The 27110-nt window shown below is 39.3% G+C and overlaps 1 protein-coding gene and 1 long non-coding RNA gene across 2 annotated transcripts in view; one reads left to right on the top strand and one right to left on the bottom strand.

Moving 5' to 3' along the window:
• Window positions 1–6567, bottom strand: part of LOC145536368 (phosphatidylinositol-3,5-bisphosphate 3-phosphatase MTMR8-like) — a 221919-nt gene extending 215352 nt beyond the window's left edge. Inside the window, 1 exon segment of the mRNA XM_081565575.1 lies at window positions 6445–6567. Coding sequence (XP_081421701.1) covers window positions 6445–6468 — 24 coding nt within the window. The 5' untranslated portion in view covers window positions 6469–6567.
• A 2650-nt stretch (window positions 6568–9217) lies between these two features.
• Window positions 9218–27110, top strand: part of LOC145536367 (uncharacterized) — a 118544-nt gene continuing 100651 nt past the window's right edge. The window contains exon 1 of the long non-coding RNA XR_014075806.1: window positions 9218–10013. This is a non-coding gene — a long non-coding RNA (uncharacterized LOC145536367). The remainder of the gene's footprint in view (window positions 10014–27110) is intronic.

Here is a 27110-nt window from a genome sequence, read left to right as displayed (position 1 = left end):
GTTTTACAGATCTAAATATAAGGTGAAAGCTAAAAAGCACTTAGAGGAAAACATAGGAAAAATCTCTGACATAAATCACAGCAAGATCTTTTTTTTTTAACTCATCTCCTAGACTAGAGCCATCACAATATTGTAAAGTAATTATCCTCCAATTAAAACAAATAAATTTAAACCTCCCCAAAAAGAAAAAGAAAAACAAAAATAAGCAAATGGAACCTAATTAAAATATTTTGCAATGCCTAGGAAACCATAAAGAAGACAAGAAGACAACCCTCAGGATCGGAAAACATATTTGCAAACAAAACAACGGATAAAGAGTTAACTTCTAAAATATACAAACAACTTATGCAGCTCAATGTCAAAAAAAAAAAAAAAAAAACAGCCCAATCAAAAAATGGGCAGAAGACACAAATAGACATTTCTCCTAAGATGACATACAGATGGCCAGAAGCAAATGAAAAGATGCTCGACATCACTAATTATTAGAGAAATGCAAATCAAAACTACAACGAGAGACTTCCCTGGTGGTACAGTGGATGGGAAACCATCTGCTAATGCAGAGGACACCAGCTCCATCCCTGCCACAGAAGAGTTCCACATGCCATGGAGCACCTAAAGGCCACGTACCACAACTACTGAACTCCCACTGTAGAGCCCAAGAGCCACAACTACTGAGCCCATGTACTGCAACTACTGAAGTCCGTGTGCCTACAGTCTGTGTTCCACAAGAGAAGCCACTGCAATGAGAAGCTCATACACCACAACAAAGAGTAGCCCCCATTCACTACAACTAGAGAAAGTGTGCATGCAGCAATGAAAACCCAGTACAACCAAAAAGAAATAAATTATATATATATATATATATATATATATACTACAATGAGGTTTTATCTCACACCAGCCAGAACAGTCATCATCAAACAATCTAGAAACAGCAAATGCTGGAAATGGTGTGGAGAAAAGGGAATCCTCTTGCACTGTCGGTGAGAATGTAAATTGATACAGCTTCTATGGAGAACAGTATGGAGGTTCCTTAAAAAACTAAACATAGAACTACCATACAACTCAGCAATTCCGCTACTGGGCATATACCCTGAGAAAAACCATAATTCAAAAAGACACATGTACCCCAGTGTTCACTGCAGCTCTATTTACAGCAGTCAGGACATGGAAACAATTTAAGTGCCCATCAATAGATGAATGAATAAAGAAGATGTGGTATATATCCACATTGGAATATTAGTCAGCCATAAAAAGGAACAAAATTGGGTCATTTGTAGAGATGTGGATGAATCTAGATTCTGTCATACAGAGTGCAGTAAGTCAGAAAGAGAAAAAGTATCATATATTAACACATGTATGTGGAATCTAGAAAAATTGTACCAATAAACTTAGGTCCAGGGCAGGAAGAAAGAGGCAGATGTAGGAAACGGACATGTGGACACAGGCAGAAAGGGGAGGCTTGGATGAACTGGAAGATTAGGTTTGACATAAATGTACTACCATGTGCAAAATAGCTAGCTAGTGGGAACCTGCAGTGTAGCAAAGGGAGTTCAGTTCGGTGCTCTGTGATAACCTAGATTGGTGGGATGGGGGGGGTAGGAGGAAGGTCCAAGAGGGAGGGGATATAGGTATAAATATGGTTGATTCACTTCATTGTACAGCAGAAACTAACATAACATTGTAAAGCAATTATACTCCCATAAAAATAAATGGCCCCTTTGTTAAGGCCTTACTAGCTGCTACAACAACTGGCAATTATAAAAGTCTGGAGACACTCCAAAGACAACACTGAGGAAGGAAAGGGGAATTGACAGGCCAATAGAGCTGCTATGGCAGCAGCATTACAAGATTCAAGCTCCATACTTTGGAGGACACCTGCTGCCCATCTAAGGAACAAAGATGAGTTTCTGAAGGATGCACATTTGATCAACATACTGGGCTTTGGTATATGCTAAATCGCCACTCTACTCTTTGTGAAGTCACTCAAGAAACCACACTAAAATTAATACATTCAATTACTCATTGTGGGAACTGATAAAATGACAGCCTGGGAAAAACAATACTTTTGGAAACCTTCTCCCAAAGTAATGGCTGAAATATGTCAGAGGTGTCAGATCTGTCCTAAGTAGAACCAAGAAATACCTATTCATACTTCTCACAGCCACTTTCCTTTGCTTCCTGGTCCTTTTGAAATCTGGCAAGTGGATTTTACCTCGCTATCTCCCTTTCAGGGATGCAAATATGTTCTGATGGTAGTATGCATGTATTCCCATTGGGTGGAAGCCTGTCCTTGCAGATAAGTAACTCCCCTTACAGTAGCCAAAACACTGTTGAAAAGGATTATTCCTACTGAGGGAATTCCCCTGGAATTACATAGTAATAACGGTGCCCATTTCACTGTATAAATTCTAGATGCTATTTGTAAAATCTGGCCTCTACAACATTTCCACTGTAACTATCATTCTCAATCTTCTGGTCCAGTGGAAAGAAACAAAGACTCAATCAAAACTCAATTGGCAAAAATCTCTGAGGCTATAGGCCTTCCTTGGCCTAAATTGCTACACATAGTTCTATTAAAGTTAATATCTATACCCTTTGGAAAACACAAACTGTCACCATTTGAAAAAAATACTGAAAAATCCATGATTCTTGACTTAGGACTATATAATCCCCTTCTAGTCAAGGGAGATCTTTCACATTATTGTCAAAGTCTCATTAAAACTGACCCAGAAGTGAGGCAAATGGCCCTTAATGTGGATGGCTTTCCCAAGACTTTGGACAAGGCTGGTACTCTCCATGATCCCCATCAATGAAATCCCTCAAGTTAACCTTGTTCTAATTGCTGCCATCATAGAGTTGTTACATCTCCTTCATTAGGTAATAATTGATGATGCATCAACTTGCTTCTCCTTATAGACATACTGTCAAGGAGTTAAATTTTTCATGAATAGGTTTATGGCCAGGAATGAACATTTAAAGGAAGTGACCCTAGTCCTGTGGTTCTTTGATTTTGATTATAAAGGACTGGACAATTGAATTTTGGGGACTCCTCATTGAAGCTACAGTTTTATTAATGTGCTTTGTCCTACTACCTATAGTAGGCATCCTCCATGAATGGAAATTCTCTCTTGTATTAACTCTGCTGGGAATAAGCCTCTGGCTCCAATTCTTGGCCATTTAATTACTCTATTTCACTTGGGATTCTTTCACTCACCAAGGCCATGAGTTACCCTTAGTCCTCTTTATATGAAAATGGCTGACTTTTCTTGGGGTAGTTTTTACTAGAGTTATATTATTAGCTCTCTTAATATCCATCTGGACTCTTTATATCTGGGAAAATAATGCCTTCTTCTGCATTTCCAAAAGTCTAGCCACTGGAGGAAATCTAACAAACTGTTGGATATGCCATCAGCACCCTAATCATTCGCTGAATACTAGGATCCCCTTGCTTTGGCTATCTCTAATCTTACTGGTAACTCTCTACCATATGTTATTCAGAACTCATCTACTTGAATCCACAGTTTCCTTTCCTTGTTTTCCTTGTTTGGAACCAGATAAACTCCCAAACAGTTCCTTAGGAATATGTGTTCCAATGAGGCCCTGTGGTTATCCAGAAACAAGAGATCCAACTTCCAAACACCCACTTTTATTTCACTGTTCAACAACAAAACATATTCTCATAATAACCCCCATGTATTCCAATAAGGAAGGCTTTTAGGCTGCTCATATATAACCAGCCCATGATTGAATTTCACCTTTGATGTCTCCTTTCTCTGTGCTCCAGTGAAGTTGCTCAGTCATGTCTTGACTCTGTGACCCCATGGACTGTAGCCTACCAGGCTCCTCCATCCATGGAATTTTCCAGGCAAGAGTACTGGAGTGGGTTGCCATTTCCTTCTCCAGGGGATCTTCTCGACTCAGGGATCAAACCCAGGTCTCCCGCATTACAGGCAGACACTTTACCATTTGAGCCACCAGGGAAGCCCTCCATCTATGTCTTTATTTGTGGTTGGAAGGTCGCCACCTAGGGCATATCCTGCCTCAACGCCCTAACACCAGGTTCTAATGTGCCCTAGGACTTTTAATATTTCATTTGACTGTGTTAAATTTTTCAGAAATTACCAAATGGCACATAGAGTCTACTTTCTGCCTCTGCCAAGAAACCCCTTCTGAGGGATTTCAAAGGTTCCCAAGATTTATTTAAACCACATGGGGAGTTGGAGCCACTGACAAAATTATTCAAAACCCCTCTGCTATCATAGCAGACACGGCTAATGCCACAGCTAAAACATTAAGTGCTCAAAAAGACTCCCTGAATTTGCTTGCTCATCTTGTGTTAGATAAAAGTTTTTCCTTGGATTACCTTCTAGCAGAACTTGGAAGTGCCTGTGTCATTTTAAATATCACCTGTTGTACCTGGATAAATAAATGCCTCTGGTATAGTAGAAATGCAAATTGGAATCTTACAAAACAAGGTCACCTGATTTCATTCTGATAGTCTTAATACTTCCCTAATGTTTGGTTTGTTTAGTTGGTTACCCTCAAACATTGGATCTTGGTTCAAAACTGTTTTGCAAACTGGGTTATTACTCTTAATAACTGCTGTCAGCTTCTTTATATTGATAAAGTGCTTGCTTAACTTGATTACTTCTATACTTAACCATGCTACTGCTCAGCTGATGCTCATCCAAATTGATATACTTGAGGCAGCACAACATCATGTTGCTTCCAGTGAATTTTCCAATCTATCCACTGATTCATTCACAAACCACCCTCTAAAGGACATGATGGATCTGGAGCAGACAACCAATTCTGGCTATGTGGGAATAAGAATTGCTCCAATGATGTTTTCTTCAGGAAAAGGCATGGGCAAAAGGGGGAAATGTGAAAATAACTATGTCAGGAATGACTAAGACATGACCTGAAGACCTCTGTGTTTGCTACCAATGCTGGACTTTCACTGAATACTCTAAATTAAAACTGCTGAATAGTTGCTGAGTTGCTAAAAGGAAAGATTGCTGTTGAGAACTAGACTTTATCTTCCTAAGAAAACACAACTTCCCTAGTAATGACTGAGATGCATTCCATAACTCAATCTTATGTATAGAATAATTTTACCCTCCAATCCAAATTGTTGGTAAACAACTTGCATAATCCTGCATTGACTTCCCTCTTCCTGTAAAAACCCTAGCCAGTTTCCCCTTGTGGGACACTATTCTGGTTTCTTCTAGACTTTCTGTGATCCCTGAATTGCAATTCTAAGACCCCAAATAAACTACCTTTTTGCCTCTTCACAGTTAGTAATCCTTATGTTTGATACTAGTTACAAAAAAGCTTTCCCACACTCTTCTTATTTAGTCTTCAAAACCACCCTGTGAAGTGAACAGAACAAATTTCATTATCCTCATTTGGTAAAGGAGGAAAGACAGTCTCAAAGAGTTTAAACAATTTGTCCACAGTCATCAGCTACTAGTTAAGGGAATTGCAAAATAACTTGAGTCCTCTGGCTTCAAAATCCATGCTGTTTTGATTACAACATACTGGGCTTTTATGTGGATTTAAATTAGCCTGGGCCATATCTCCTACGATCGACAGAAAAAATTAAGCAGAAACTAGTTGTAATCCTTCCCTGTTCTCAGCCTGGTAGTAGAAAGAAAACTGACAGGAAGGAAGTGAATTCGAAAAGAAAGAGGCTGGAGTTGGGGAAATAAAGAGTAGTGTCTTGAAAGAAAAGACATAGAAGAGGCTCTAACTAGGGTCAGCTGTATGCAGACACCAACTGGCCTAGCAATGTCACCTCTACGGTTTTTCTTCCTGGATGAGCAGAGCCAGGTCCACTCTGTTACACCTCCTTCCTCTAGCCCAGCTCGGGGCTGGACAGATGCTTTTGCCCCCAAACCCACACATGCAAGCTGGGGAGCTGGAGTGATGGTCTGAGCAACCGTTGGGGCAGAAGTCAAGAGGAGGGCCGGAGTCAAGAGGAGGGCAGGGAAACCCTGGATAAAGGAAGTAACCCTCTGGGAGGCAATGCCACGTGGGGTATTCAAGAAAGGCTATTACAAGTGCAGCAAGTCTGTATAAAAGGCTGGAGTAAAGGGGTGTATGAGGTAACCGTTGGGGAGCCAGGAGGAGCTGGGGTCGGAGGAGACAGGACATAGAGGGACCCGGCAGGCAACCACCCAGCGCGGAGGCGGCATCAAGTGAGAGAACGGTTGGTACAGAACCACCTCTCCTTTGCGCGCCACAGCCGCCTGCAGGCAGGTCCCAAGGAGAAGAAAGTTCAGTTTGGGTGAAACAGGGTGTGAACCGAGGAATATTACTCCGGTCCCGCGCGGAAGAGGGCGTCAAAGAGCACCCTAAGGGTTGAGAGGGTGTATCTGGGCTTGCGGCTGAGAATCCAGAGGGAATCTCCGGCTCCCAGCCTCGCCGATCTCTTCTTACCTTGGGCACCGTGATATGGTCCATGACCGCGGTTCCCCACACCTGAAATCCTTAGTGCAACTCAGGTTGCTGCCGCCACCACGGTTCTAACAGCCTTCTTGCCCAACTCTGGTTCTAGCCCCCGCCCTCCCTCTCGTGCTTCAAGCTCCCGTCACCTGATCCTCGCGGAGGCTTCTCTCGCGACACTTCGCTTTCGGCCGCTAACGCCATCTTACTTCCTGGCAATGCCCTTTTCTTTGGGCGATCCTGTCATTCCTTTGGTAGGGCTGTGTACTCAGTAACATCCAACTCTTAGCGACCCTTTGGACTATAACCCACCAGGCACCTCTGTACATGGCATTCTCCAGGCAAGAATACTGGGGTGGGTTGCTATTTTTTACTCCAAGGGATCTTCTCTACCCAGGGATGGAACCAGAGTCTCTTGCATCTCCTGCTTTGGCAAGCAGATTATTTACCACTGCGCCATTTGCGAAGAGAAACTGCTAAATATACATTCTAACTTTCTAAGAACATTTGATTTAAATAAAATCCAGTGATTGGGAGCTTTTTCCATATTGTTTAAGGGCAAAGCTACTAGGATTGTAGACAGGAGGCAGAACAGTGACATTAGGCTCACAAATATTTCAAGGACTGCTTCCATTTTCTTAAGAGTAAAAACAGCAACAACAACAGATTGTCCTAGTTCATACTTCAAGTTTGGCCCAGGAATTCTTAAGTCCCCGACTCAACTGCTAGCACCCTTCTCACATCCCATGATGCTGTAAGGATTCTGAGTACCGATATCATTCCACTATTCTTTAATGTTAACAAGAGATGGCACCAGGCAGAGGTAACATAGACTACTCTGTGGTGATGACTGAGTTTCTGAAGAGCTTCCTGTGAGACCTTGGGCAAGTCACTATAGAATATTTTTGAGATGGTTTATATGTATATTTTCTTTTCACTCCTCTCAACCAGGGTGGGGGTCTACTGCTATCAACCTAGTTAAAGCCTGGTCTATTAGAGTAGCCTCATAACTTTGTCATTAAAGATGTGGGAAAACGACCAGAGACCCACTGGACCACCTCTCAGATGAAGTGCAGCTGCTCTGTAGTGTTCTCTGAATCAGGCTTGTGATGGCAAAAAGAACAGTCTGGGAATTGAAAAACCTGGAGTTTACTCTCAGGTCTGCTACTAACTTGCTGTGTGACCTTGGGCAAATCATGTCACCTCTCTGGGCCCTGTATTCCAGCTGAAACCTCTATCTTGCCTGAATTATTGACATAGTTTGGTTGCCATGTTTTGGCCCTGGTTCCCCTAGAATCTGTCCTCAATATGGCATCTTTCAGACTCTAGAATCTACAGTGATGTCACTCCTTTGCTTGAAACCTACCAGTGGCTCTCCATTTCAGAGTAAAAGCCAGATCTTTACGTGGCTTAAAAATCCCTACATGTGATCTAAGCCTAGTGCCTCTCGGACTATATCTTCTGTCACCCTTTTCTTTCTCTCTTTATCTTATATTGATCTTGTTGTTTCTCAAATATACCATACAGTCTCCTGCCTCAGAAGCACTTGCTGTTCCCTCTGCCTAGAATGCTCTTCCCCCAGATATCCATATGTTCACTCCCTCATTTCTGTCGGGCCTCTGGTCAAATTCACAATGTCAGAGAATCCTACTTGAGCACCTTATATAAAATAAAAGCACCACTACTTCTTCCCCAGAATTCTCTTTCGTCTTAACCTTTTTTCTTTATATTAATAATTATGAACACCACCTGATATACTATAAATGTCTTTGTCAGTTATTTGTCTCCCACTCTAGGATGTCAGCTTCATGAGGCCAGGGACTTTTTGTTCACTGCTAGATCTCCAAAGTCTGGAACAGACCTGGAACACAGTAGGTATTCAATAAATATTTGTTTGAATAAGTGAATTTTCTAAACTACCCCAAATTTTCTCTCCATTAACTTTAGCCATTCCTCCTAACAGTCCATACTTAAGGCAAATTAGTGTCATTTCAGAGGAAGTTAAGGTGGAGATGGTGATTTGTCAAAGGTTTCAGAATAATCACTTGTCAGAGTGGACCTCCACAGGAGTAGATAGCATCTGGGACTAAGAAGCAAAATGTGGAAGGAAAAGTATTAGATTCATAAAAAAAATTTCTGTGAAAGGAATACTATTATCATCTATGATTTTTTTGTCTTCTGCCATTATGATGTCAGCTCTGTGAGATTTCTCTCTGTTCACTGCTGTAACCCAGTTCTTGGAAAAGTACTTGGCAAATAGTGAATGCTTGATAAATGCTTGCTGAATGACTAGATGAAAACGAATTACTCTAGACTGGCAGCTGGTGTGGGCCAGAGGATAAACAACTAGATGGAAAGAATATGAAGACAAGAAATCATTAGGAGGCTATTATGTTCATCCAAAAAGAGTTGTAAGCCAGTGGGGCTGTGGGTTTTTTGACTTTGTACCTAGAGCTCAGGTCTCAGATTAGCCAACATCCGAATACTAGGTGCTGCACTAAATCTCACCTGTACTGCTTTATATCCAAACCTCCAACTCAAATATTCCTCAGTTATGTTCTACATTGAGGGATTTTCTGATATTGGGGGTTGGTGTTTCTCCCATGGTATCCTAGGGAAGTAAGTAGATGTGCTTTGCCCCAATATCTCACTAGCTGGAGATACAACCACAGAAAGCTACTGCCAAAGGTCACCCATGAAGTGGTGAATTATGACTGTTTAACAAGTCACAGAACCTTTGTGACCTCACTCCTGCTCCAAGCTTGATAAGTCAAAACAGAGGGCAGCTGGGACATAACTTAACACAAGTCATCAAGACCTCCTCCACCTTACTGCTGGGGAAAGGCCATCAAAAACAGACTGTATTTTTAGCTTATTTCAGTCTCAGCTTATCAGTCATCTTGAGCCAACTAACAACAAACTTCTTTTGGAGACCTACTTGCCAGAAATCACTTTATTCATCTTTTAGAGACAGCTTACCTGAATCATGCAGTGCATAGGGGATATCAGTGAAGAAGTCTGGCAAGACTGTATCACCCTCTTCCTACAGACTGGGATGTGCTGTGATGTGGCGATAATCACCAATTCCCCACCTTGGTTGTTAGCTTCTTATCCTGAAGGCAACTTGTTACAACTGACCCAGGAAGAAATTCAGATCTTGCTGGCGAGAGAAGGGAGAGAGAAGTTGTTTCTTCAGGGAATCACCCTTGCAGGGACCAAATGCTTGTTGATCCGGGACAACCTATACACTGAGGGCAACAACACCATGGATCTCCGCACCAAAGGCCAGAGTTGGGGCAGCCAAGCAGTGACAGTAATTCAGATCGAGTCTGTATACTTTGTGGTGATGGGACAAAAAGGAACAGAAGGAGGGCCTCTCAACCTCAAGGCTTTTGAGATGACGGGTTACATCAAAGAGGCCATTCATCAACACATGGCCCATTTCTAGGCAAATAAAAAGGCCTTGGTGTTTGACCTGGAACTTGAATTCCATGTTATCTGATTCACCTTCCAGATTAACAGTCTTGAAGAAAATAAGGGGAAATTCCAGATCAGGTTTGGAGGTGTGTGTGTGTGTGTGTGTGTACGCTTGTTAGGAGAGGAGCAGACTGGGGAGTGAGTATTCAAGCATTTGGGTTTCTGTACCGTTTTTACACCTAGAACACCATCTCTCCCATCTCAGCACTTGGAGGGAAGAGTAGTGGACTGGGAACTAGAAAATTTGGTTGTACTCCCAACTTTTTTCTAACTATGTTATCTTTCTCTTTCTGTACCTCAATTTCCTTATCTGTACAATGAGGAATGTACTATGTCTCTAAGGGCCCTATAAGCTCTGGAAATCTATGATTTTGTAATAATCACATATATCCTTCAAAATTCAGCACAAGTACTACCTCCTCAAGGAATCTTTCTTTGCCTGCATCAACCTTTAGGGCTGACCCTAATTTAAATTACTATAGTACTAACTCTATGGGTAATTTGTATGTACTTAATCTTACTATGCCCAACATTTCTTGTATGATTGTCCCGTAATCTTGTTTAACTTTTCACACACACATTAGTTTTGTTTCCCAACTTTATTATAATCTGCAAAAAAAAAAAAAAAAGACAGATGTTTTGCCTTCTACTTCTCTATTCCCCTTCTGAGGTAACCCATCATGTTGGGTATATGGATAAAATCAATTATCAGGAAAAGAGAGATTTTTCAAAGTGGTGATTCTGCTGCGTGTGGATGATCCAGGGTGTTTGTGGGTAGATTTTATTCTTCCAATTTGTGGCTCACCTTTGGACTATTTATCTGTTCATTGTTGTCACCATCAGGGAACACATGGGTGGGCAGAAGCTAAGAAAAGAGGTAAAAAGCTCTAACCGTTCCATCTGGCTTGTTGCTAGCTACTCTGGACAAGCTGGCATGAAAGAAGACAGGAATGAGAAAGATGAGATTTAACAATAAACCATAGCACTTCTTGCCTGGAGAATTCCATGGACAGAAGAGCTGGGCAGGCTACAGTCCATGAGGTCACAAAGAGTTGGACATGATTGAGTGACTATCACTCATTTGACCCTACTGCCACCAGGAGCAGTGATTATGGAGAACCTTCTTCTCTGTCAGTTTCAGGGAATGGCTTCAGTACCCCCCATATATACCCTCACAAGCCTATAAAGGTCAAAGTTTAAACATGGAGGTTGTCAAAAATCTGTTCTATTCAATACAGATATAATGTTAGCCATAGATGTAACTTATTTTAATAGTTACTTTAAAAAGGAAAAAATGATACAGTTGAATTCAATTTTAAGAATGTAGAATGTATTTTATTTAACCCAGTATATCCAAAATATTATTTAAACATATAATCAATAAAAATATTATTGACGAGACATTTTACATGTTTTCATGCCAAGGCTTCAAAATTTGGTGTGCATGGGTTCCCTGGTGGCTCAGTGGTAAAGCACCCACCTGCCAAGCAGGAGAAGCGAGTTTGATCCCTGGGTCAGGAAGATTCCCTGGAGAAGGAAATGGCAACCCACTCCAGTATTCTTGCCTGGAAAATCCCATGGACAGAAGAGGCTGGCAGGCTACAGTCCATGGGATTGCAAAAGAATCAGACACAACTTAGCAACTAAACAAAATCTGGTATGTATTTTACATTTGTAACACATCTCAATTCAAACAAGCTTAATTTCAAATGCTCAGTAATCATTAAGTATCTAGTAGCTACTGTATTTGGCAATGTGGGTCTAGGCCAACCTCATCCAGTTTTTGAAACCTTTCTACAACATCCTTGCCAGCACATTCATCCATCCATCCAACACTCTTCATGCCAAGTATTGGCTAGGTAATTGATAAAAATGTCAAAAATTAGAGAAAAGAAGTTTCTTAGATAAAATTCTAGTGGGGACAAGACAAATGAAAAAACTAAGTTGTAATACAATGAGGTAGATGGCATGAAAAAGTTTGTTTGTACAAATATGTATTGAGCTCCCGCTATGTGTTCTAGACACAGCAGTAAACAAAGTACACAATAATCTTGTGTTCATGGAGCTTATATTCTAATGGAAGAAACAGAATATGTGTCAGGAGATGATAAGTGTCATGTGACAAAGCAGTAAAAAAGAGGTAGAGAGTGATGGGAAGGACTGTTTTAAATGGCAGATCAGGGGCAGCTTCTCTGGAGAGATGATATCTGTACAGGGGCCTAATGAAGTGAGGAATTAAGTGATGTCAAGAACTAGGGGAAGTGCTGCAGGTAGAGAGAAGAACCATTCAAAGGCCCTGAGGCAGCAGTGTGCCTGTTCTTTTGAGGAACTATCAGGAGACCCATATGGTTGCAGCCTCCCAGGACAATGCTCCTTTCCCTTCTCACTTGCAGCATTCTCAAAAATGGTGGCGAGACAGTAGATGCTGTCTTCTGGGGTAGAACAGCAAAGCAGAGCAAATAGTCTCATCGCCCTCCTTTTGGATCCTCTCTTTCTAATGAAATTGCTGTAAATTTTATTTTGGCAGCCATGTTATATTTCTGACTCACACTGAGCTCTTGGTTAACTAAACCCCCTTGGGCTTTTTCACATTGGTTTCTGTTAGGAAAAGAGCTTGAAATAGTGGTAGGGCAATAAGCCAGGGGGAAAAAATTAAATGTGAAAGCGGCTTCAGTAGAGCCTTCATCTTGGATAGAGCCTCAATGTGGCTTTTCCCTGAACGGAAAGAAAGAGAGGTCAGATGGAGGGTAAAGAAGGAAAATTCTTAAGATAATTGAGCCTTCTACATTATTCTTTATAGTCTGAATCTCCAAAACATAAAGACATGTTCAGAAATTAGGGTCATTGAGGAAAATGGCCTTGCCAATTAGAAAGGCCCAAGCAGATCTTTCATTAGAGGATAAGCTAAAGTATTCATATTCCCAAGTGAACAAGAGACTTAACTGGATGTATGACTGACTGAGGACCAGGGTGGTAAGCTGAGAAGAGGAAGGGAACCTACATGGTGGCCACCTAGCAGAGATCCTGCCCTTTTGAGCCAGAAAGAAGCACTTCACTGTGGTAACAGACCATGCTTGCCTGTTGCCATGGTGAGGTCTTTCCCTAGAAACTGAATGTGCCTTGTACAAGTAAGGTACAACTGAATGAAGAGAAAAATTCACTTGGACTGTTCTATTACCAGAAAGGATAAGAAGGACAGGGTACATGAGAGCTCAGGGTCAGTACAGAGAAACTTGAGCCTTGCTATGAGGATTCATTTCCTCTCTCCATCCATCCTGTGTGCCCTTCCTGTTTTGGGTACTCACAGTGAATTCTGAAGCTAGCCTTAACCTTCATCTGCCATCTTGATGCCCACTTATCCTTTCTTGTACTCTGCAGTCCAGTCACACTAAATAACTCATTGTTTTCATCACATGCTTCACAATTTCCCGAACAGTGTTCTCAGAATTCACTACTAGTTGTCCTCTTCTCTAACAATCGCAAGCCAACTTATTAGTCTAGACCGAGCCACCAGGCCCATTTCTGTAAGGATATTTCTTATTGCCCAGGTTTGGAGATGCTTCCTCCTGACTTGGAATCACTCACTTTGTGCTTTGCTCCTCTCTCGTAACACTTAACTCTTTCAGCTTTTAGTCCTTACTATGCATGTGTATGTTTTCTTTACCTTATTGGCCTTCAAAGTCCCCTAGAGATGACTATTTGGTTGTAATCCCTATTAGCAGGCTTTTGTGCTAGGAAGTTCTCAATGAATATACAACCTCCTGGATGATTAATAAATGACAGACATAATGAATGAATAAAGGTTAATTTTCCAGCCAAGCCACTTCCTTGGTTTCCTGCAGTTTAAATTAGTGGAGAATGAAGGAAGGTTGTTGAGCCCTCTTTGTCCTTCCTTTCCCCAGCACTTACCACATTTCCTTTGCTTCTGGGCAGCAGAGTGTCTCACTCTGGGAAATCTTTAGCTCTGGTTTTGAGGCTTTATGTGATTATTATATTTCTTGAATAGGGTGAAGTCCATGCCAATTGAATGGTATACACAATTAATGGTGTAGGAATTAAGTGGAAGAACTCCATTGAGTGTTGTCCTTACTCATTGTTATATGGAATATGCATTCTCTCTGCTAACTAGGAGTTCTACGTGTAGTATATTCATTTATTCATGTTTATTTTCTTGTTGGATATTTTATACAGGCATTTACAATGGGGTGAAAGGAATTGGATTCTAAGAATCTGATTCCCAGCCCTGAACTATCATTTATTAGGTATATATTATTGGCTGACTTTATTTTGGGGGGCTCCAAAATCACTGCAGATGGTGATTGCAGCCATGATATTAAAAGACGCTTACTCCTTGGAAGGAAAGTTATGACCAACCTAGACAGCATATTAAAAAGCAGAGACATTACTTTGTCAACAAAGGTCTGTCTAGTCAAGGCTATGGTTTTTCCAGAAGGTTCCTTAAAAAACTATAAGCAGAGATACCATATGATCCAGCAATCTCACTCCTGGGCATGTATCCAGAAAAAAACATGATTTGAAAGGATACAGTCACCCCTATGTTAAGTATAGTGTGGTTTATAACAGCCAACACATAAAAGCAATCTAAATGTCCACTGACAGATGAATGGATAAAGATGTTGTGTGTATTTGCCATAGAATATTACTCAGCCATAAAAATGAATGAAATAATGCCATTTGCAGCAACATGGATGGACCTGGAAGTTACCATATATGGCTTCCCAGGTGGTGCTAGTAGTAAAGAATCCACCTGTCAATGCAGGAGTCATAAGAGACATGGGTTTGATCCCTGGGTTGGAAAGATCCCCTGGAGAAGGGCATGGCAACCCACTCCAGTATCCTTGCCTAGAGAATCCCATGGACAGATGAGCCTGGTGAGCTACAGTCCATGGGGTCTCAAAGAGTCGAACAGGACTGAAGTGACTTAGCAAGTCTCTCTCTCTCTCTATATATATATATATGGAATATGTATATGTATATATATATATACATATATATATATGACTTAGCAAGTCTATCTCTCTCTCTCTCTCTCTATATATATATATACATATATATGTATATATATATGGAATATGTATATGTATATATATATGTATATATATACATATGTATATGTATGTATATATATACATATGTATATATATAGAGAGATGTATATATATGTATATATATAGAGATGTATATATATATGTATATATATGTGTGTATGAATATACATATACATAATATGTATATGTATATATATACATGTATATGTATATATATATGGAATATGTATATGTATATATATGTATATACATATATATATGTATATCTGAATCACTATATTAAAGAATGTACTGACTGTGTTTTCTTCTAGGCGTTTTATGGTTTGTAATCTTACATTTAGGTCTTTAATCCATTTTGATTTTACTTTTGTGTATGATGTTATAGAATGTTCTAATTTCATTCTCTTACATATAGCTGTCCAGTTTTCCCAGCAACACTTATTGAAGAGACTGTCTTTTTCCCATTGTATATTCTTGCCTCCTTTGTTGTATCAGATGACCATTAGCATATGAATTTATTTCTGGGTTCTCTAACCTGATCCATTGATCTATTTATCTGTCTTTGTGCCAATATCATACTGTTTTGACCACTTTGTAGTATAGTCTGAAGTCAAGGGGCATGATAGTTCCATCTTTGTTCTTTATTCTTAATATTTCTTTGGCTAGTTGGGGTCTTTTGTGGTTCCATACATGCTGTAGGACTATTTGTTGTAGTTCTGCAAGAATGTCATGGATATTTTGATAGAAATTGCATTAAATCTGTAGATTTCTTGGGTGGCATCACCATTTCACCGAAATTAATTTTCCTCATTCATGAACATGGAATATTTTTTCATTTCTTTATATCATCTTCAATTTCTTTCATCATTGTCTGATAGTTTCAGTGTATAGATTGTTCACCTCCATGGTTAGGTTTATTCCTAGATATTTTATTCTTTTTGATGCTATTTCATTTTTTAATTTTTTTAATTGAAAGATAATTACTTTATAATGTGTTGGTTTCTGCCAAAAATTTGATGTTATTTTAAATGGGATGGAACTATTTTTTTGCTTTCTCTTTCTGATAGTTCACTATTGTATAGTGTATAGAAAAGAAACAAATTTCTGTACATTAATATTGTACCTTGCAAATTTACCAAATTCATTTATTAGTTCTAATAGTTTTTTTGGTGGAGACTAACATTTTTTATATGTAGTATTATGTCATTTGCAAATAATGACAGCTTTACTTCTTTCCTTGCAATTTGGATGCCTTTTATTTCTTTTCCTTGTCTGATTGCTGTGGCAAGGACTCCTAGTACTATGTTAAATAGAAGTGATGAGAGGGGGGATCCTTGTCTTGCTCCTGATTTTAAAGGAAAAGCTTTCAGTTTTTCATCATTGAATATGATGTTAGCTGTGGGTTTGTCCTAAATGGTCTTTCTTATGTTCCTTCTATACCAAATTTGATGAGAGTTTTATCACGGATTGATGTTGAATTTGGTCAAATCTTTTTTTTTCCTATCTATTGAGATGCTCATGTGATTTTATTCTTTGTTTTGTTAATGTGGTTCATTAATTGATATAGAGATAGTGAACCATACTTGCCTCCCTGGAATAAATCCCACTTGATCATGGTGTATGGCCCTTTTTACATGTCATTAAATTTGATTTGCTATGTTTTATTGAGGATATTTACATCTATATTTACCAGAGATGTTGGCCTGTAATTTTCTTTTGTTTGTAGTGTCTTTCTCTGATTTTGGTTTCAGGGTAATGATAGTCTTGTAGAATAAATGTGGGAAATTCCCTCCTCTTTCAATTTTTTGGAATAACTTGGGGAGGATAAATATTAACTCTTCTTTATATGTTTGGTAGAATTCCCTCATGAAGCCATTTGTTCCTGGACTTTTGTTTGTCAGAATTTTTTTTCTTTTGAACTTTTTTATTTTGTATTGGGATATAGCCTATTAACAATGTTGTGATAGTTTCAGGTGAACAGTGAGGGAACTCAGCCGTATATATACCAGTATCCATTCTCCCCCTCCCAGGTTGGCACATAACACTGGGCAGAGTTCCATGTATTACACAGTAAGTCCTTGTTGGTTATCTGTTTTAAATACAGCAGTGTGCACATGACGCTCTCAAACTCCCTAACTGTCTCTTCCCTCTGGCAACCATAAGTTTGTTTTATAAATCTGTGAGTCTCTTTCTGTTTCGTAAGTTTATTTGCATCATTTCTTTTCAGATTCCACATATAGAGGGTGTCATACGGTACTTCTCCTTCTTTATCTGAGTTACTTCACTCATTATGACACTCTCTAGGTCCACCCATGTTGCTGAAAATGACATTATGTCATTCTTTTTAATGGCTGAGTATATATATACCACATCTTCTTTATCCATTCCACTGTCAACAGACATCTAGATTCCTTCCATGTCTTCCATGTCTTGGCTATGATAAACAGTGCTGCAATGAACACTGGGGTGCATGTATCCTTTTGGGTCATGTTTTTCTCCCGATATATACCCAGGAGTGGGATTGTAGGGTCATATGGTAGCTCTATTTTTAGTTTTTAAAGGAATCTTCATACTGTTCTCCATAGTAGCTGTATGAATTTGCATTCCTACCAACAGTGTAGGAGGGTTCCCTTCTCTCCATACCCTCTCCAGCATTTGTTCTTGGTGGATTTTTGATGATGGCCATTCTGGCTGGTGTGAGGTGATATCTCATTATAGGTTTGATTTGCATTTCTCTAATAATTAGAAATGTTGAACATATTTCCATGTGAATGTTGGCCATCTGTATGTCCTCTTTGGAGAAATTGTTTAGATCTTCTGCACATTTTTTGAGTGAGTTGTTTGTTTTGATGCTGTTAATCATCATAAACTTTGAATTTTTGGAACTAATACCTTATTGGTCACATCATTTGCAAATATTTTTTCCCTATCTGTGGGCTGTCTTTCCGTTTTATTTATTGTTTCCTTTGCTGTTCAAAAACATTTGTGTTTAAGTAGGTCACACTTGTTTATTGTTGCTTTTATTTCCATGATTCTGGGAGATGGATCTAAAAACATGTTGCTGTGATTTATGTCAGAGAGTGTTCTGTCTATGTTTTCCTCTAGGAGTTTCACGGTGTCTGGCTCACAATAGGTCTTTAATTATCTTGAGCTTATTTTTGTGTATAAAGTTAAAGAATGATCTAATCTCATTTTTTACATGTCATTGTCCAGTTTTCCCAGCACCATTTATTGAAGAGACTGTCTTTCCAATATTGTGGAGTCTTGCCTCTTTGTCATAAATTAATTGTCCATAGATACATGGGCTTATTCTGGGTTTCTATTCTGTTCCATTGATCTGTATTTCTATTTTTGTGCCAGTACCATGCTATTTTGATGACCATAGTATGTAGTCTGAGATCAAGGAGCCTGATTCCTCCAGCTCCATTTTTCTTTCTCAAGATTACTTTGGCTATTCAGATTCTTTTGTGTCTCCATACAAATTTTGAGATTCTTTGTTCTAGTTTTGTGAAAAATGCCATTGGTAATTTGATAGGGATTCCATTCAATCTGTAGATTGCCTTGGGTAGTATAGTCATTTTGACAATATTGATTCATCCAGTCTATGAACATGGAATATCTTTCCATCTGTTTATATCTTCTTTGATTTCTTTCATCATCATCTTAAAGTTTTTGGAGTACAGGTATTTTGTCTCCTTAAGTAGGTTTATTCCTAGGTGTTTTATCTTTTTGATGTTATGGTAAATGAAATTATTTCTTGAATTTCTCTTTGTGATATTTCATTGTTAGTTTATAGAAATGCAACATATTACTGTGTATTACTTTTGTAACCTGAAATTTTAACAAATTCATGGATGAGTTTTAGTAGTTTTCTGGTGGCATCTTTAGGATTTTCTATGCATGGTATCATATCATATGCAAACAGTAACAGTTTAACTTATTTTCCAGTTTGGATTCCCTTTACTTCTTTGTCTTCTTTGATTGCTGTAGCTGGGAATTCCAAAATTATGTTGACTAAAAGTGTAGAGAGTGAACATCCTTGTCTTGTTCCTGACGTTAGAGGAGATGATTTCAGCTTTTCACAATTAAATATGATTCTAGCTGTAGGTTTGTCATATATGGCCTTTATTATGTTGAGGTGCTGAAGAATTGATGCTTTTGAACTTTGGTGTTGGAGAAGACTCTTGAGAGTCCCTTGGACAGCAAGGAGATCCAACCAGTCCATCCTAAAGGAAATCAGTCCTGACTATTCATTGGAAGGACTGATGTTGAAGCTGAAACTCCAATACTTTGGCCACCTGATGCAAAGATCTTGCTCATTTGAAAAGACCCTGATGCTGGGAAAGATTGAAGGTGGGAGGAGAAGGGGATGACAGAGGATGAGATGGTTGGATGGCATCACTGACTCAATGGACATGAGTCTGAGTAAACTCCGGGAGTTGGTGATGGACAGGTAGGCCTGGCGTGCTGCAGTCCACGGAGTTGTAAAGAGTCAGACATGACTGAGTGACTGAAATGTACTGAACCAATGTCGAGGTATGTTCCCTCCATGTCTACTTTCTGTAGGGTTTTTATAATAAATGAGTGCTGTGTTTTGTCAAAATCTTTTTCTGCCTCCATTGAGATGATCATATGGCTTCTATTCTTCCATTCGTTGATGTGGTATATCACATTGATTGATTTGTGGATGTTCAAAAATCCTTGCATCACTTGGATGAATCCCACTTGATCATGGTATATGATCTTTTTAATGTATTGTTGGATACAGATTGCTAGTATTTTGTTGAAGATTTTTACGTCTATGTTCATCAGTAATATCGGCCTGCAATTTTCTTTGTTGTGGTACTTTTGTCTGGTTTTGGTATCTGGGTGATGTTGGCCTTATAAAATGAGTATCAAGTTTTCCTTCCCCTGCAATTTTTTTGGAACAGTTTCAGAAGGATTGGAGTTAACTCTTCTCTAAATGTTTGATAAAATTTGCCTGTGAAGCCATCAGGTCGAGGACTTTTGTTTGTTGGGGGGTTTTTAATCAAAGTTTCAATTTCGATGCTTGTGACTGGTCTGGTCATATTTTCTATTTCTTCCTGGTTCAGTCTAAGGAGACTGTACCTTTCTAAGAATTTGTCCATTTCTTCTAGGTTGTCCATTAATGTCCAATAGTGACATACAATTGTTCACAGTAATCTCTTATGATCTCTTCTATTTCTATGGTGTCCATTGTAACTTTTCCTTTTTCATTTCTTATTTTATTGATTTGAGTCCTCTCCCTTTTTTTCTTGATGACTCTGTCTAAAGGTTTATCAATTATGTCTACCTTTTCAAAGAAGCAGCTTTTAGTTTCATTGATCTTTGTGTTTGCTTTCTTTGTCTGATCTCTATGATTTCTTTCTGTCCACTAACTTTAGGTTTGTTTGTTCTTTCTCTAGTAGTTTAAAGTGTAAGGTTAGGTTGTTTATTTGAGAGTTTTCTTGTTTCTTGAGGTAAGATTGTATTGCTATGTACTTCCCTCTTAGAACCTCTTTTGCTGCATCCAATAAGTTTTCAGCCATTGTGGTCTTGTTTTCATTTGTCTGTAGGTATTTTTTAATTTCCTCTTTGACTTTTTCAGTGATCCATTGGTTGTTTTGTAGCATATTGTTTAGCCACATGTTTATGTTTTTTTAGAGTTTTTTCTTGTAGTTTATTTATAATCTCATAGCATTGTGATCAGAAAAGATGCTTGATATGATTTCAATTCTCTTAAATTTACCAAGGTTCACCCAGCACGTGGTTAATCCTGGAGAATGTTCCATGTGCACTTGAGAAGATTGTGTAGTCTGTTGCTTTTTAACAGAATATTCTATAAATATCAATTAAGTCAAATTCATCTAAAGTGTCGTTTAAGGACATGTTTCCTTATTAATTTTCTGTTTGGATGATCTGTCCATTGATGAAAATGCAGTGTTAATGTTCACTACTATTATTCTGTTACTGTCAGTTTCTCTCTTTATGGTTGTTAGTATTTGCCTTACATATTGAGGTGCTCATATGTTGAGTGCATATATATTTATAGTTGTTATATCTTCTTGGATTGAACCCTTGCTCATTATGTAGTACCTTTCTTTGTCTCTTATAATACTCTTTGTTTTAAAGTCTATTTTGTCTCATTGGAGTATTGCTACTCCAGCTTTCTTTTGATTTCCATTTGCATGGAATATCTTCTCCCATCCCCTTACTTTCAGTCTATAAGTATCCCTAGGTCTGATGTGGGTCTCCTGTAGATAGTATATATCCCAGACAACAGAGGATGAGCTGGTTAGATGACATCACTGATTCGATGGACATGAGTTTGAGCAAGCTCTGGGAGTTGGTGATGGACAGAGAAACCTGGCATGCTGCAGTCCATGGGGTCACAAAGAGTCAGACATGACTAAGTGACTGAACTGATGGAGCCAGTCTATGTCTTTTGGTTGATGCATTATGTCCATTTACATTTAAGATAATTATCTATGTGTATTATCCTACTACCATTTTCTTAATTTTACTGGGTTTATTTATTTATTTTTCTGTAGTTCTTTTCCTTCTCTTGTGTTTCCTGTCTAGAGAATTCCTTTAGCATTTGTTGTAAAGCTGGATTGTTGGTGCTGAATTCTCTTAACTTTTTCTTGTCTGTAAAGCTTTTGATTTCTCCATAAAATCTGAAGGAAAGTCTTGCTGGGTAGAATATTCTTGGCTGGTGGTTCTTCGCTTTTATCCCCTTCTGGCTTGTAGAGTTTATGTTGAGAAATCAGCTGATTACCTTATAGGAGTTCCCTTGTATGTTATGTGTCATTTTTCCCTTGTTGCTTTAAATATTTAACTTTGTTTTTAATTTTTTTCAGTTGGATTACTATGTGCCTCTGTGTGTTCCTCCTTGAGTTTATTGTGCCTAGGACTCTCTTTGCTTCCTGGACTTTGTTGACTATTTCCTTTCCCATGTTAGGGAAGTTTTCAGCTGTTATTTCTTAAAATATTTTCTCAGGTCCTTTTTCTCTCTCTCCTCCTTCTGGGACCCCTATAATGCAAATGTTGGTGCATTTAATGTTGTCCCAGAGGTCTCTTAGGCTGTCTTTATTTTTTTTTTCATTCTTTTTTTTCTATATTCTGTTCTCTGTGACAGCAATTTCCACCATTCTATCCTTCAGGACACTTATCTGTTCTGCCTTGGTTATTCTGCTATTGATTTCTTCTAAGTATATTGTTCATCTCTGTTTGTTCTTTAGTTCTTCTAGCTGTTTGGTAAACATTTCTTGCATCTTCACAATCTTTATCTCCATTCTTTTTCTGAGATCCTGGATCATCTTCACTATCATTATTCTAAAATATTTTTCTGGAAGGTTGCCTATCTCCACTTCATTTGGTTGTTTTGGGGGATTTTATCTTGTCCCTTCATCTGGGACAACATCTTCTGCTTTTTCATCATGATTAACATTCTGTGATGTGGTTTTGGTTCTAGCCACTGTAGGATTGTGGTTCTTCTTTTTTCTCCTGTCTGCCTCCTGGGGGGTGAGGTTGTATAAACTTAAGAAGCTTATATAAACTTCCTGTTGGGAGGGACTGGTGGTGGGAAAAACTGGGTCTTGCTCTGGTAGGCAGGTCTGTGCTCAATAAAGCCTTAATCCAATTATCTGCTGATGTGTGGGGTTGAGCTCCCTTCCTTGTTAGCTGTTTGGCCTGAGGCAACCCTGACTGCTGTCTATGGGTTCTGTGGTAGGGTTAAATGGTGACCTCCAAGAGGACTTATGCCAAAGGGCCCTTTCCAGGACTGCTGCTGCCAGTGCCCCAGTCCCAACAGTGAGCCACTGTCGACCCACACCTCCACAGGAGACCCTCCAACACTAGCAGGTAGGTCTGGCTCAGTCTCCTGTGGGGTCACTGGGTTTCACCTGCATTTTGGCACACACAGGATTTTGTTTGTGTCCTCCAAGACTGGAGTCTATGTTTCCTTCAGTCCTGTGGAAGTCCTGTAATCAAATTCCACTAGCCTTCAAAGTCAGGTTCCCTAGGAATTTCCAGTCCCTTTGCCTGATCCCCAGGCTGGGAAGACTGACATGAGGCTCAGAACCTTCACAACAGTGGGAGAACTTTTTTGGTATCATTGTTCTCCAGATTGTGGGTTACCCATCCGACGAGTATGGAGTTTAATTTTATTGTGTTTGCACCCCTCCTACCATCTCACTGTGGCTTCTTCTTTGTCTTTGGCCATAGGGTATCTTTTTTGGTGGGTTCCAACATCCTTCTGCTGATGGTTGTTCAACAGCTATTTGTGATTTTGGTGCTCTTGCAGGAGATGAGCACACATCCTTCTATTCTACCATCTTGAACCAGAAGACTAGGAGCCAATTGTTATAGTCTTAAGGAAAATTCCCTCTGGAAGTTTGGCATTAGGTGATTGGTTGGGGTGCTATGGGGTGAGTAATAAGATGGGTATTTTTACTTAATATTGGATCAGGGAGCTGGCCAGTTTAGATCAGGGTGGGGAGGGGAGCTCATGGCAACAGTTGCTATGGTGCTCAGTCAGTTCCAGAGATGACCTTGGTGTGGGGCTCCTCATCTGTGACCTTGGTACAAGGCCTTGCTCCTATGACCTTGGTATAGGCCTCCACAAGTATCCTGTTTTCCACATCCTGAGTTTCCTTGGGGCTTTCCATAGGGAGTGACTGCAATCTGATGGCTGCTAGATGGGAGACTTTTCCCTTCTGAGTTTTCTCAGGCTCACAAGCTCATGATGGAGGGTGGCAATCACTGATGAATGTGACATCCTTGTCTACTGATACAACAGGAAATATTCCATTTCTCATCTTTATATACAGATTGGGAAAGTTAAAGAAAGCTAGGGAGTGGCAGATTTAAGTTACAGAAACAAGAGGTTTGATCCTAGAGCTCTAGTCTTCTTAACCATTGCACATACTGCCTCTCAGTATAAGGGAAGCAAGTGTTTTGGACTTGAGAGTTCATAACCCATGTAAAAGTCATGTTACTATTAAATGTTACTAAAAATGATGCTGGCAAAACAATCATAACTTGAAGCCATACAAATAGCTATCACCAGTTTACAACCCATTCTTTATCCTCCTTAACATATTTTTCCTGAAGTTACTCACACCAACATAAATCCTGAGGCCAGGTTTTTCTTGGTTGAGTATCACCACTAACTAGCCCACTACTTCTTAGCCCACCATCTACGTTTCAGCCAGTTGGGGATGCAGCAACTATAATTTTACCCTACTTGCCACTTCCAAGGGGCCATGAGGGGTATAAAGTTTAAGCTCTGAATTTCTCTCTCCTCAAGATTTACTGGCACTGAGTCTGTGGCAGGACGATCTAATGTCTAATGGGGTTCCACCCATCATAAAGATCTGCTGTTCAATTTCCTGTGACTAAACAAGCTCTAGTACTAAAGGCCGGTAATAAAAATAGCTACATTTCTGCTTGTGGTCTGTGTTTTTCTTCCTCCTCCTCCTCACTACTTCCTTCAGTGTAACACCCTAGAACATTGCAAGACTGAATTCTCTTTCCTCTGCTCTTTCCCACGAAACACCCTCCACAAAACAGGGCTTCATTTCCCTTTTTACCTGGTCCCCAAAGAGAGAGAGCTATAAGCACCTTCCTTCTTTGAAACCTATTTGAGGAGAAAGCATTCTGTTCTTTTCACAGATCAAAAGTGACCTAGAGTTTGAGTGATTAATTGAAGAGCAAGCCAAACAACCTCTCAGTTTTGGAAATCTCTGAGTCTCTGGTTCAGGTTAGAAAACAGGACTCTGAGGATTTCCTGCCTCAAGCAACTCTCAGATTCTGTTTTAGTGTTGAATTGCAGCTGTGCTTAATTTAGTCAGAGCCCCTGATTCAACTTAAGACAGAGGCTATGGAGTAGGCTATATACCTGAAGACTAAGGAGCAAATGGAAGGGCTAAGCTTAGAAGGTGAAAGCCCTATGCAAGTTAAGACCTGGAGTAAAAACTGGCCATGGGTCCAGAATTCATTCAACACACCCTGCTTGTATTCCATCAGTCTCCCGTACTCACCTTTCTTGTTCTATTTTTTAACTCAATTTAGGTCAATAGCACTTATGTGATTTGGCTTCCCACTACTTCTCTGACCTTGCCTCCTAATACTGTCCTCCTTTTATGTTCCTACTTCAGGACATTTTCACATGCTGTTTCTATAATATAAAGCACTCTTTCTCCAGATATCCCTTTCTGGAGAAATAAGAAATAAGAAAGTGTCTAACTTTCTTATTTTTCTTAAGATTTTTAATAAAATGTCACCTTTTCTCTGAGGTTTTCCCTGTCTCTCCTATTCTTGTAACTCCATCCCTCTTACCATGCTTTACTTTTAAAATACCACTTATTACTAACATAGGATATACTTACTTGCTTATTTATCTTCTATATTGAATAATAGAATATAAGTACTGTGAGGACATAGATGTTTGACTGTTATTATTGTTATATCCCCAGTAAAACTAGCACAATGCCTGGGACATAAGAGGTTCTCAATAAATATTTGTTGAAAGAGTAAATGAACAAACATTTACAAGGGACTAATACGCTGCACATCCTGTGTTAGGCTATACCAAGAAGAGAGAGGGTGTTGGATATAGAGTCAAATCCAGTCACAAGTAACTCCCCTGAGGTAGAATGTGGTAGTTACTATAATGAAGGTCTATGGTCCTCAATGCAATGTCAGGGGTGAGAGAACTTAATATAGAATGGAATAATTTCAGAACAATTTGGGAGAAGGTGAGATCTGAACTGTGTTTATGGAGATGTGCAGAACTGTCAAAGGTGAGAAGCAAAGGGAAGGGAATTTCAGGTAGTTAGGACAGCTTGAACAAAAGCACAGAGAAGAAAAAGTGGCAGAAATGTTTGGATGGACAAGAGAAGTTTATCTAGGGTGGCTGGCTGGAAAGCATGGTGTATCAAAGTGAGTGGGAGAGGCAGACTAGGTTCAGGGTCGGCGGCCTTTGGCTCTTTAGGGCAACTATGAAAACTAAGAAGCACCTGACAGAAATGAATAGCATTCATTTATGAAAGCAAGATGCAAGCATATTGGATTAACTTTATCTCAAAAAGAAACACCAACTTTCACTCAGAAAGGTCACTACAGGGGCACTAGTAGACTGAAAATATAGAGAATACTTTTCAGGCTCTTATATTGCTCTGAACCTGCCTGCAAGCCTGATTTTAGATGTCCCAAAAAGTTTCACACTCAATTATCCCAACTGGGACATACTATTGCCATCAAAGACATCTGTTCTTTGTCAAATGGCTATCATCCAGGTAGTCTGAAAGAATTGCATGCTATGTATAAAAAATTATTTGCACATTGCTTAAAAAAATCTTCTAAGCCCCCATTGCTGCTTCTCAGTGCTCTTACAATGTTGGCTATTTAGTGCACTCTACCCCATACTCATCATTGTTATCATCGTCATTCTCTACTTCTGAAGAAGTAAATTCTTAGAAAAGTATACCTTTCCAAACTGAACAGAGTGAAAGATAAAATAAGAACAGACCAATCATAAGCATGGAACTTGAAACTATAATCAAAAACCTCCCAACAGAACCCCAGGGCCAGATCTGTCCATGTTGTTGCAAATGGCAAGATTTTATATTTTATGGCGAAGTAATATTCCATTATGTATGTATGTATGTGTGTGTATATATATGTATATACCGTATCTTCATTTTTATGTTTTTTAAACTTATTTAGTTTTTAATTGAAGGATAATTGCTTTACAGAATGTTGTTGCTTTCTGTCAAATATCAACAAATATCAGCCATGTACCCTCCATCCTGATCCTCCTTCCCATCTCCCTCCCCACCCCACATCTCTAAATTGTTACAGAACCCCTGCTATTCCATGTCTGGTTCTAACTATTGCTTCTTGATTGCATACAGTTTTCTCAGGGGGCAGGTAAGGTGGTCTTGTATTCCCATCTCTTTAGAAATTTTCCAGTTTGTTAACAATGAAATGATGATGAAAGCATAGCAACTAAAAAGTATGGGATTCAGGAAAAAGTGGTGCTAGGAGGGAAGTTTATAGCAATATGAGCCTACCTCAAGAAACAAGAGAAACATCAAATAAACAACCTAT

The sequence above is a fragment of the Giraffa tippelskirchi genome, chromosome X (genome assembly GCF_054371585.1).
Source record: "Giraffa tippelskirchi isolate mGirTip1 chromosome X, T2T-mGirTip1v1.2.pri, whole genome shotgun sequence".
NCBI classification, from domain to species: Eukaryota; Metazoa; Chordata; class Mammalia; order Artiodactyla; family Giraffidae; genus Giraffa; species Giraffa tippelskirchi.
Note: the sequence above shows the minus strand (reverse complement) of the source record. Positions and strands in the feature narration are given on the sequence as shown.